The 12462-nt window shown below is 45.4% G+C and overlaps 1 protein-coding gene across 6 annotated transcripts in view; it reads left to right on the forward strand.

The window, feature by feature from the left end:
* The first annotated feature begins 647 nt into the window (after positions 1-647).
* rbfox3a (RNA binding fox-1 homolog 3a) overlaps positions 648-12462 on the forward strand; it is a 196968-nt gene continuing 185153 nt past the window's right edge. For all 6 annotated transcript variants that reach the window (XM_031861917.1, XM_031861918.1, XM_031861920.1 and 3 more), the window contains exon 1: positions 648-1204. In XM_031861917.1, coding sequence (XP_031717777.1) covers positions 943-1204 — 262 coding nt within the window. In that variant the 5' untranslated portion in view covers positions 648-942. The remainder of the gene's footprint in view (positions 1205-12462) is intronic.

The following is a 12462-nucleotide window of genomic DNA, read 5'->3' on the forward strand; positions in this document are numbered from 1 at the left end:
CATCTAACTGGAGGAACATGTTGAACTATGCTTTAAATATCAGTTGTGGCGTTCTCAGTGTTTTCAGCTGGATGCACTTGTTTACCAAAAGTTAAAGTGCATTGTGTGTAATTGCCACTTCACAGAGCTGCATTGTTGTATACAATAATGTTATTTGATGTAATGTGTAAGCAGCGTTTTATAATCGTTTGTGAAATGCTTCAGGCAGAAATACAACATCTCTCTCTGAAGTCTATCTAATAGAAGAATACAGTCCAGTGGTGGAATGTGCAAGAACTCGAGTACTTTACATGCTCTGCTACTTTAGAACTACTCCTCTACGTCTCAGAGGGAAATATTCTCATTTCTATTCCAATACATTTATTGGATAACTGTTCAAATGTTTTTCATCCCCTTCCTGTGCAGTGAAAACCACGTACCTCCAGATGTGTTGATGATGAATGTTTGTGATGAACTGAAGGATGAAGTGTTTCCTCTACGTGTTGATGAAATCCTCCTTCAGCTAAATAAACTGTTTAAGGAGCGTCTTGGATCAGATGTTAAATGCATCGTCACAAAGCTGAAAACAGCTGTTTGTTCTCTTTAGAGATACGAGGTTCTCACAGGACAGAGACGCTACAAACATCTTATAGAATATGATGCATTGATGGAGATTAAACTAACCAACAGGATATAAAGGAGTTAAAAACATGCAACATACACATTAATGCAGCCGGAATATTAATCAGATATAATAGAAAAACACTGACTGGAAACATTTTACTGCAAAATCCTCCAGCTGATAATACTTTTACTATTAAATACTTTTACTATTACTCAAATAAGATTGTGAATGCATAACTTTTATTTGTGGTGGTGTTCTTTCGCAGTGTGTTCTTTTACTCGAGTCAAAGGATTTGAATAATTCTTGACTAATAAACTCTGTATCTTGTTCCTGAATGAATGTGTTTAGTGTATTCTGCAGTGGTTCAAATGATCTACCGGTTGTTATTGTATCAGTATAACTCTCTCTCTCACACACACACACACACACACACACACACACAAACTCGACCTCTTTACTGCAGTGTGTATTTTAACAGGAGCTCTGTTCTTCCGTCTGTCCGCAGGGTTCTTCAGCACCTGTGGCAGCAGCAGTCGAGTCGAGTGACCCAGCTTCAGCCCGACCGGCTTTACCTGTACATGGAGACCCCCAGCTGGTCAGGTCAGCCTCTCCACAGACCCCTTTAAACCCCTCCTGTCCGTGTGCTGTGCACCGTCCGTCCTGTGCTGTACGTTTGCTTTCTCCGGGCTGAGTTCATCTGGGTTGTTGAGGTTCATACTACCTGAACGCAGGCTGGGAATCAGAATTTGTTCAATTTTCTATGAGATTCCAGGAAATATCGAGTAGAGAATCCATCAGAAAACTTACATTTTTTGGGACCCAGTGCTTCTTGAAAACCAGGTGTAGATATAATATGAAGCATAATCTGCAACTGGGTGGATTATTTTTTCCTTAGTCTGACTCAAAAACCTATTTTCTTGCAGAGAAGTTTAATTTTTCCAGAGCAGCCAACGTGATTAAGTTTGAAATCCCATAAAAGGAAACCAGTTGTGTGTTTGTGCAGTGAGGTGTCGGCTGAGTTCACGTTGATATTTGAGTGGAGAAGAGATCTGTCGATGCCTACATTTAGATAAATCTAGAATATTCAGGACATTTTTCTACGGCCACTGCAGGATAAAGGAATACAGATTGTTGGGATTCAGGTGGTGAACTTGCTTTTAGTGTTTTCTGTGCTCTTCATGTCCGCATGTTTTGGACATCAAGTCAATCGAATACGTTGTTTTCAGTCGCCTTCCAGAAGGACTTGTATATCTGTTCTGATCTGACGCCTCTTTCGACGGGATAAGATTACAAAATGATTCATATCAGCTGATTTTCAACTGCTATAGTTGATGTTTGGTTAGGTTTAAACACAAACATAACATAATTAGGGTTGGGGACATGTCATAGTTTGGGTTGAAGAAACTACTTTATGAACGTAAGATGAAAAAAGAAACCCGTGTTCGCTGCTGACCTCCAGCGATTAAACTCCTCACCACTCGGCAGTGGTGTAGAGGTGTACTTCAGGATGTGTCAGTACACCGTGACGTCACTGTCGGTGGTGGTTTCGGGTGCAACCGGGCAGTTATGTTGGGTGCAACAGGGTTGAAACGTGAAAAGATGCTGTTCAGTCTGATACAGACTCATTTACACACAATGGCATCAAAAATATGCTTGCACATGTTGGCGACGTCAGTGTCATTTTCCCCCCAGACGCGTTAGCAAGCTTTACACGTTGAATCAAAAGAGTTACAACGTCAACATGTCTGGTTGTTTCATGTTTGGTTTTCAGGATCGATGTTCCAACAGCGAACTACAGAATTCAGTCAGGATCACGACCGCTTCAGACCGGTGTTTCAGTTTAACTAGTGACCGTGTTAACTGGTGACTTTCAGCCGAATGGCTCGTAGTAACTTAATGGTTGGTGTCGATGGTGAACACAGACGAGTGTGTGTTTAAAATTGATTGAAGGCTTCTACGAGGACATGTTCTGTTGGTGTTTTTCTACAGCTGCCGTCACTACGAGAAACCACGGACGCATTTGGCTGAACACCAGTTAACACGGTCACTGGTTAAACCGAAACACCGGCTGGCTGCCAGCTGTTAAACATGATGACCACCACTGGACTGTTTGTAGCTCCATTTTGAAAGTGAATGAAGTCAAACCTGTGAGTCTCTTCGTGGTGTTTGACGTTCTGTTCATGAACTCAGAGAGTTGATCTTCTAGTGACTTGTAGCTCCTAATGTGTCTCCGGTGTAACGTTGCATGTTTCTCCACCAAATACATGTTTACATCTGGACATGAGCTCATGTGTTCTACACACTCACTAACAGCACACGGGTCTGGAAAGTCAACTTGTTTAGGTTGCATTCTCCATCTCCGGTGGTTAACGTCCTTCATAGCTGACAGGATATTGCAGTCCTCTGTACCTCCATTGCCGAACTGTACGCACACTCATGTATGTACGTCATCATTGTTTCCAAACTGTAAAAGGGTATTTTAAGTTCCTCTTTAAAGTCACACCATTGGACGACCCGTCCGTCCACCAATCCAACGCTCTTGCTCCACAGAGATCGCTGTCAGTTGAGCGTAATTGTTATCTGTTTTAGAGGCATATCAACAACTGATGCTGTTTTTCTTGGACGGGGCGTTCTGGTTTGGTGTGACCGCCTTCTGGAGAGGATTTCATCTCCACTCACACACATTTTCAAAAGTGAGACTCACACCTCCGGCACGGCTATTTTGCGCGGTCCTCTTCTCACCCGGGGCCTCACTCGAGAAGCCAAGCGCTCAGGAGTTTGAGGAAAAAACCCGTCTTCACGCCCTACTCACCGTGGAATGCGCCCTCGCTGTAATAAAGCCTGTATGTCTGCACGCCTTACTCTCCCCCTATTCGGCCATATTGTGCTAATGTGTGCTGGTTAAGTAGCGGAAGACTAGAGAGAGACTCTTATCCATATGCCTGAGAGCCCAGGAGCCGGCGTGATCTCTCCCCAGACGGAGTCCTCTGCCTCCCCGCCCATCCTCCGTGGAGCCATATAGCAGGTGGCGGTGAGGATCAATGGGCCTCCGCCATTACCTCCTCTCCACTTCACATCTCCAGCCTCATCTCCAGGGGGGGCCCGCGGGGCACGCGGCGCATCTAGCTGCAGCACACCGGGAGAAATAGGGACGTTTTCCATTAGTCTAATTGCTCGGTTATAGTTCTATATTATTGCCGTGATCACCACTGCGGCTTGGTAATGATGGACCTCCCGTGCCCCCACGTATAGCTGGTGGGTGTTATGTCTCCCCCGTCACCATCCATTGAAACTGCACTCGCAGTGGGTGTAGGAGGAGAGAGCGAAACTTAACGCTGAGAAGAAAACCGGAGGATAAACAACCCAAAAAAAGAAAAAAAGAGAGAGAGAGAGAGAGAGAGAGCACTTCAAATGTTTTGATGTAAGAGTTTAATCAAATAGCCTCAGCTATTTACATTCTCAACAGGTGCAGCATTCGGCTGATTTATGGAATAAACACTGGAGTTCTAGTGCTTGTTCATTTGCCTCCGCTAAAAACTGGCAATATGGGGCTAATTTGCAATAATTTGCTGCTGCTGTGGCCACTGGTTAGGAATGTTTATATAATCACGATATAATAAGAAAAATGAAAATGAGTTTTTCACGCAGCTCAGGCCCTGTCAAACACAGCTCACGGACTCGCTAAATGATAATTACATTCCTCAAGCGCCGTATTACATTTCTCTCCTCTTACGTGGACTTTGTTCGTGGTAAACGGGGGGGAGTAGTATTTTCATTTAAAGGCGATATGACCCGGTATTATTATTCCCACATCTGAGCTTCCCTTCAGTACAGAAGGTTTCCCCCATCAGCGACTACACCAGAAGTCCTCCATCAGTCGGCAGATGAGGTGAGGATTATAATGAATTCATTTGCCCTCAAAGACTCTGCCTTTCTTCTCTCTGTTTATATTAAAACTATTTGCATAACGCCGTCTCTCGTGATCGAGACATTGGAGAAAGCGTTAGCTTAAGCTGCGCCGCACTAATCGGCGCCTGGATATCTCACAGCTCTCCCTACAGGTCAGCACATAAAGGCTGCTTCCTGTTTCTGGATTTCCTCTCGTGCGGTCGGATTGCTGCTGATTATCTCGCCTCTTATTCCTTAAGAAGGAGAAAATCCTTGGCCCTGTTGTTTTATTTATTATTTTTTACAGGTATGGGTATTGATCTTTGCCTGTGCTGGGGGGGGGCATGTTCACTGTTGTAGCAGAGCTTATTAAACAAATAGGCCAGAGAACAAGGCCACAATCGCTTTGAATCATGAAGGAGGTTGCCCGTCTTAAAGCACCACTGTATCAAATATGAAACCCTCCACTAACAAGGTGTGTAATCTATTTTAATCAGATCATATTTTATGAAACTAGGGGGAGGTTGAACTTAAGTAAGAGAGAAAGATGGAGATACTTGGAGGGGGGGGGTGGCGGTTGGGGGATTGTAGTTTGAAATTGGATGTGACGGCCGGGGACCATGACTTGATTTTACATGCATGGCTTTATAATGAAGCCACGCCGAATGGTCAGTTATGGTTAAGTTTCGGGGGAGCTGGAGCCTTTGCTGTAATGGGAGGCTAATTCAGGGCCCATAACGCCGTGACAAGCCGCAGAGCAGAGCTGGAATATGGATGTACGTCGGAGGCTCTGGGGCAGGAGGCAAATTGCCAGATAGCCTGAGTGTACAACGGGGTCAACAGCAGCGTACACAGGCGGCGTCATGAACACAATCCAAACACACTCACCCGCTAACTCACATTCAAAGCGGAGTGACTTCACGTTGTCATCGCAAACTCAGAGCCATGATCCTTTTTATATTTCTTTTTTTACCCCGGCTGAGTTCATAGGCTAGTTTTCAATCATGTTTTTTTTTTTTCTTGTGGGCATAAATTGTTTCAGATCCTGTGACACTAGACTCTGTTATGAATATATGAATATATATGTATAGACACTCTGAAGACCGTAGGAAGCTCCAGCAGTCAGACGAGGTAATGGATAGAGTTATTATACACTGCTCTGGGAGGCAACACTTGTTGGCCTGGGTTTTTTAATAATCATAAGAAAACATTAAGCTCCAAGTTTCTGCCCACTAAAAAATACGTTCAATTTGAGTTTGAACTTAATGTCGACGGAGACAGTTTTTCTACAGAACCTCCGGGGAAAAAAACTCCTCTGTTATAAATAATCCAAGAGAAATAAGAAATACATTTGCCCAGATCTCAGGGAAAACAGCACCAGAGAAGCAGCAGCAGTAGAAGTAGTAGTAGTAGTAGTAGTATAGTTTCTGTTGCTCTGCTGCGATGGTAAGTAGTGGCGGTATTAATAGATGGAGGTATTAGTCACTGCTCTGGGAAGCACCACTTAGAGAAGAGCTTCCTGTGGATGAGGCCAGAGAAATTCCTCAGACATCAGTCGCTGTAACGTCACTAAAAGAAAGCATTTCACCTCGACCACACGTGTCATGTGTACTCCCTGCTTGTGCTGCTTTGTTGTGGTGAATTCTCCAGATTTCTACATTTCTTTTTGGGGGGGGGGGGGGGCTTGAGTGTTTCCGGGGCCAACCCGCCACCACCTCTGTGGTGATGAGGCAAAAGGGAGGCGGAGGAGGAGGAGCAGAGGGGGGCGCCTGCATCTTTAAAAGCTAGATGGAGTGAGGGAGCGGGGCGGACGGGTGGCTGGCAGGATTGTGCTGACGGCAGGGCTTTGGTTCAGAGCATGCCCATTAGAGGGAGCCATAAATCCTGGGCTCTCTGGGCCGGGCTGTGTCAGCAGTCCACTGAATGAATTGATTTTAAACGCCACTGAAAAAAAAAAGAGAGAGTGCACGACAGAGAGAGGGAGAGAGAGAGAGAGGGAGGGAGTGACTATTTAATTCAGCCTCCGCCAGAGGCCCACACCCCGTTCCACCCCGCTTCTCAGTCCGGGACTGTGGTCGGGAAAACAAAGGGGGGGGGGGGGGGAGTCTAGAAGCACTGAAACTGTCACCAGCAGCGAGCCCGAGGCTACGCGGCCCCCACGCGTTTGATTTAAACATGAGGTAAACACACAAAACCAAATACATAATCTCAAATTCCATACAGCATTTGTTCTCTTCCACCCCTCTAATTTCTCCCTCTCAGCCCTCTGCTTTTATATCTCCACCAGAGAAATGAGACATATCGTAAAGAAAAAAGAGGCGCAGCTGCATTTGAAATTCAAATGTGTTGGATTTTGAAATTGATGTATGTGTTTATTCATTTACGAGCAGCATCCATGTGTGCATGCATTTATATATTATCAGCAGCAATGAAGCGCTGCATAGGGAGCTCGTGGCCCATCTTCTCTCCCCCTCGTCTGTGTTTCTTCCTCGAGCTGCAACAAATATGTCTGCGAGCAGACACGCGGTAAATTGTGCATGAGGACCAGTTTCAGGCGGTCACGCTGTTTTTTTAAATTTATTTAGTATTTTTCCTGTAAACACGTTTAGTGTGTGTACTAACTTTATGTTTGTCACACTGTGACATCCCTCTGTGTACCTGTTGGAGTGTCTTCAGGCGTCGTGGTGGTGCAGTGTTTGTACAGCGGTGCAGAGAGCAGCGTGAGAGAGGCTGCAGGGCCCGGCTGAGGACGCCGTACAGAAGCCAGTTCAGTCCATGTTAATACGTGCAAAATCACAGATGAATAACATTGAACACCTTTAACAGTTCTGTCCACGGTAATGTAGAAGAAGGGACTATATCTGATAGATCTTATTTCACTGTTGGACTGCCAGACTGCTTCAAAGGCGTAAACACGCTGTATCTGTGTTTACGCTGACATGATGTCAGAGACGTACAGAGGGTGTTAGAGGGCACACATTCATAAAAGGCCGTATTTGCAAATATTTAAATTTGCCAAGAATGACTACTTTTGGACAAATGATGTTAAACTATATATCTATGTATTTCAACACATGACCAGAGGCGTACATTTCATTTCAGCTTTGGTGGAAATCTTTTTATTTATGTAAAGTAAAACACTAAATTCATGTAGTATAGTGACAGTATAGTGACAGTATAGAAATGTATGAATATGAGCGGGTCAAATATTTGATCTCCTGTAGATGAACATTTCTCATGTTGTCTCTGTTGAGTCAAAACATATTGATTCACTTTTAAATCCTCTTTTTGTTTAAAACCACTTTAAATGTGCAGCTGTTCACCTCAACGATACATTCATTTATTTAGACTTTCATCTGTACACCCTGGCCTTTAATAGCTCGTATGTGTTTCTGCTCATGTGCAACACGCGCTGCACATTAGGAAACATATCTGTGAGAAGTTCAGAATAAAGTCATAATGTTTCAGCTGCTGTGCGCTGCTTTTTTGTTGGAGGTGGAAAACCAAAACAAATGCACAAATGTCACAAATATGCGGCTTGTTGTCCACACAAACACTAACTTCCCCACCTCCACCTGTGACAAAGTGTGTGCCTATATTCATGAGCATTGCGTGCACTTTGGCGTGCTTTGCGTTCTTCATGGTAGAAAGGCTGGATGCCCTCTCGGTGCTCACCGCTGCAGCAGGAACCCGGAGGGAGGGAGGTTCGAGGGCATCGTCTCTCCACCTGCCAGCATAACGTCCACCAGCACCTGAGAGATAGATCCCACAGCACTCTGGCTTGTTTCCTGTCTCTCGGCAGAGGTGGTGATCATTTTCTGTTGGTTCATCACTGTGAGGGACCTGTCATGTCTTCACACGGACTAATTTCAATCATTAGTAACCAGACGGCCACCTCAACATAAAGGGTATGCTTTAGGGCGGGGCTTACTGTGATTGGCAGGTCTCTGCCATGGGTCACTCCTCCGCATTCCAAATATGGTCGCTTCCGTTCAACGGTTGCAAAATAGCCAAGATGGTGACAGCGAAATTGCCGAACTCGAGGCTTCAAAAGTCCACAAAGCAATAAGTGTCGATGTTAGTAACACAAGAATATTGATCACCTTTAAATGCTGTGACTCCTTTTGTTGCTTTGTAATGAGAGAATAATAGTTAGCCTGGAATCATCTAAAAACATCTGTGACAAATCTGTTTTTCAACATGAACTGATATGAAGGAGGAGGGGGGTGTGTGTGTGTGTGTGTGTGTGGAGGGGGGGGGCAGCGTCCTCTCTGGCTCATTACACTGTTTAAAGAGCCGGCGCCTCCGAATCACCTGCCCGGCTCCACGCTTCAGACGAGCTCAGCCACCAGGGATCATACATCAACTTCTCCATCAGTCCCCCCGGCTTCACTTCTTATATCTCAAACTGGTCCCGTACGGGCCGGCAGGTAGCATCGGATAGCATCGCATGTTGAATACTGATGTCACGCCTGCTACAAAAAGAATAATAAATTAGTTACAAAGCAGCCTCGTGTTGTTATGAATGCGATCGTGAGTTTAATCGAACGCTTCCAGTGGACTCGCAGCCCGCCGCGTGGCTCCTCTGCATGTAGAAACGTGCACTTTCTTATTCCTAATGGCCCACGGGCTGCGGCACGAGGAGGACTCGCCGTGAAGATTGCGAGGATATTTCACTTTGAAAAATGGCAAAGCACACAGGACTAAGGACTTGATTACAAGGAGTGGGTCTCGCAGCCTCTACATCTTCCTCCCTCATTTCAATTATGGCTGACTTGGAGGCACGGCTGCTGCCATCGTCCTCGAATAAAACTAAAATATGATAAAGCTGGAATATCAGGCCCGGCGACCGCTCCGCACCGCGAGCCATGTAAGGCGCAGATACTCGCCACGTAATTACAACATTTGCCAATAGTTTCTTTTGACAGGAGGGTGAATGTGGATATGAGTGAAAAAGGGGTGGGGGGGAGAGGCATGAGGAGCCTTCACGACACATGATAAAAAACACATTTCATCCCCACCTCCCTATGGATAGCGAGAGACATGCCTGCCACTGCTCCCCCCCCCCCCCCCCCCATAAGGAAGTGCAGGAATGGCGGTGTTATTTTTAAGTTGCTAGATCATTACTCATGTGTGAGATGCATGAGCTCAGAGAGAGGATATGCTGTCAGAACAGAGAGCACGGGGAGCACCAACAAGAGCTCGTCTGTTCCAGCTATATGTTCCGTGGACAAAAAAATAAAAAAATAAATCCCGTGTTTGAAACAAAGCCGTGTGGAATGGCTTCACCACAAAAACCCAGGCGGCTGTAAGCACATGTTGTATTTTGTGGCGGAGGACGGAGAAATGTTCTTCTTCATGCAGCTCATGTTTGCCCTTTTCAAACGCTGACCTTCGCGACCTCCTGCAGATGGAGGCCATGCGAGATGTGGCCGGTTTCTCACCATGACGCCCCCCAACAAGGTGGATCTCCTGCCGTGCCCAGATCCCCCCCTCCCCCACACCCCCGGTGGCAGCCTCGTCCGGGGCCTCCTTTACGTCACTGCTCATGGTCCGGCCCACTCACCGCTCCGAGGGGGAAAGCCCCGTCAGCGTGGCGCCGACTCTGCTGCTACACTGGGAGCAAGGTTGAGAAACCAAAAAAAACGCAAACTGACAAAGAGCATTTGCGACGGATGTAATCCATCTCAGCACATTCTTTGAATTTAACCGTTAATTGCTTGGAGAGCAGTCTTGGTTCGAGCACTTTGTTTTTGTCGAGCCACAGCTGATCAGACAAACACTTTAGCAAATAAATGGAGCAAAAACACATATGTTTGTGGAACGTGTGTTTTGGGAGCTGACATGTCGACTCTCGGTAGAGTGATGTTGGTATTATCTCTTTTTAAGTCCTCTCTCGTGACAGTGAGGGGCTCCACAAGAACAGCGCCAGGGTGGCCGTTAAAAGGAAGCCTTAGCTCGTTGTCAGATGGAAATACTAATTAAAATTAAAGAAAGACAGTCTGTGATTTTTGTTTTGAAGTTATGCACCACACAGAACAAGAAGTCATGCTTTCTTTTTTCCCCAGATTTTCGAAGTATATTACTTGTTATTGTGTAGACTGAAGTACATAATATATCTGATCTTGCTCATTAAATGTGAAACAACATTTTCTCCAGGAATCCCCGGAGCCCTTCAGATGAAGAATGTCAGGCTCCTTGTTATGTTTTTTGTTTTTTTTATGTTCTAATTTATTTTTTCTCGGACAGTTGAAGTAGCCCCAGCACCTGCTTTTCAAAGTGACGGGGGGGGGGGTTTGCAGAGGGAAGAGCCTCTGCAGCAAAAATCAAGAAGGGCTCCCGCCCCCTTCCACTGGTCACAGTGTGGGGGATTCGATCAGAAGGCTGCCCTGTGACCTGCTCTCAAAGAAAACAAACAGCCAGCAGAGTCTCCACAGACCAGAAGCCATCAGAGGAGGGCGGCTCGTGCGCGAGAGCTAAACACTGGCACCTCTGTGAAAGCTTCCATCATGGAAAAAATTGTTAGTTGTCGCAGTGGAGAGTGACTAGCATGGCGGTACATTGATACATTGATGCAGTGAGCGCCTCGGACAGTGCAGTAAAAAGTGCTGAGGTTGGAATTAAGCTGTTATCTCTGGCATGTATCACTAGGGAGGCAAGGAGCAGTGGTGCAAAGGCAGCAGCCTGTTTGCTTTACTGTTATTGCCTCTGCACGTCCTTCCTCGTCGGACTCTCCTTGCGTCGGGGCATTTCAAACGCAACTTTTAAGTTTGTTCATCTTTCACGTTTGGGAAACTATCTCTCCTGTTTTAGAGAACATCATCATCAGTTTTCTCTTATTTTTTTCCTATTTTTTTGGTGGTAAACTTCATTAACAGAGCTGCATGTGGCATTTTAACATCAATAAAACATCACCGCCTCAACTTGATGAAATCAGCGTATTTACCAGAAACACACAAGACCGTCACTGAGGAACTTGGCTGCGTAGACTAGTGCTGCATCTACATGTGAAGACCTCATTACCCTTCATTTCTTATTAGCTTGTTTGTTTCTGTTTTTAGAAACTGGGTCAAAGTTTTTGTACAAATGTATTCGTGCGAGTTTTAAATAGCTGCGAACATGTAGCGTATGGTTCCATGTACAAACACACGCACACACGAGGAGGTGTGGCTTAAGTGTAGGGGGCGGGGCTAACCTACAACCAATAAACCAATAAGGAACTCTCTGCTGAGACCAGTGATGCCTCCCACAAGATTTCTACGAGACACGGTTCATGAGTTTGGTCATGGTCGGTGAATCTGCTTAGAAGTTTGTTACAGGCCACACCCCCACAAACACACACACACTTGACCTCCATGATACATTTCAGCCTCCTAGGGAACAAACTGTCCGCCAAACTGTGGGGTTTTTGTGGCCCAACAGAGTGAGCTGTGGAGTTGCTGGTCACAGGTAAAAATGAAAAAAAAAAAAGTTTTGGTGAGACTTGTAATTTACCCATGCATTGTTTTTTTAGGGCGACTGCTGTATAATCAGCAGCTCATTAGTGTTTTGTCCCCATTTTTGTCCTGGCATCACGAGGACCTAATTCACCGTAGAGTGTTTGTGCAGCAGGAAACAAAGCAGATTTGCATTGAGGTCAATACAGCATGTTAACATCAGCTTTAACCAATGTCCTCCTTTCACAACATTTGTGTTTATTTTGGTAAAACTCTAAAAACCCGACGAGAGGAGCCTTATTTTTGTTCTCACCATGAAATCTCATAATAGTTGCCTTTTATTTACCTCAAGCAGAGAGAAGCAGGCCTTTTGGGAACAGGCTAATACCAGAGACGGGCTAATACCAGAGACGGGCCTTTATTACCAACACCCTGGTTTACGCTTCATGCAGACTGTAGCGATGCAAAGTTTACACCCTGTCTTGATAATCTCAGTATTTCCACAGCACTCCATCAGGGCCAGAAACCCATGTC

Source organism: Anarrhichthys ocellatus, unplaced genomic scaffold (genome assembly GCF_004355925.1).
Source record: "Anarrhichthys ocellatus isolate YVR2014 unplaced genomic scaffold, GSC_Weel_1.0 scaffold26, whole genome shotgun sequence".
In the NCBI taxonomy this organism is placed as follows: domain Eukaryota; kingdom Metazoa; phylum Chordata; class Actinopteri; order Perciformes; family Anarhichadidae; genus Anarrhichthys; species Anarrhichthys ocellatus.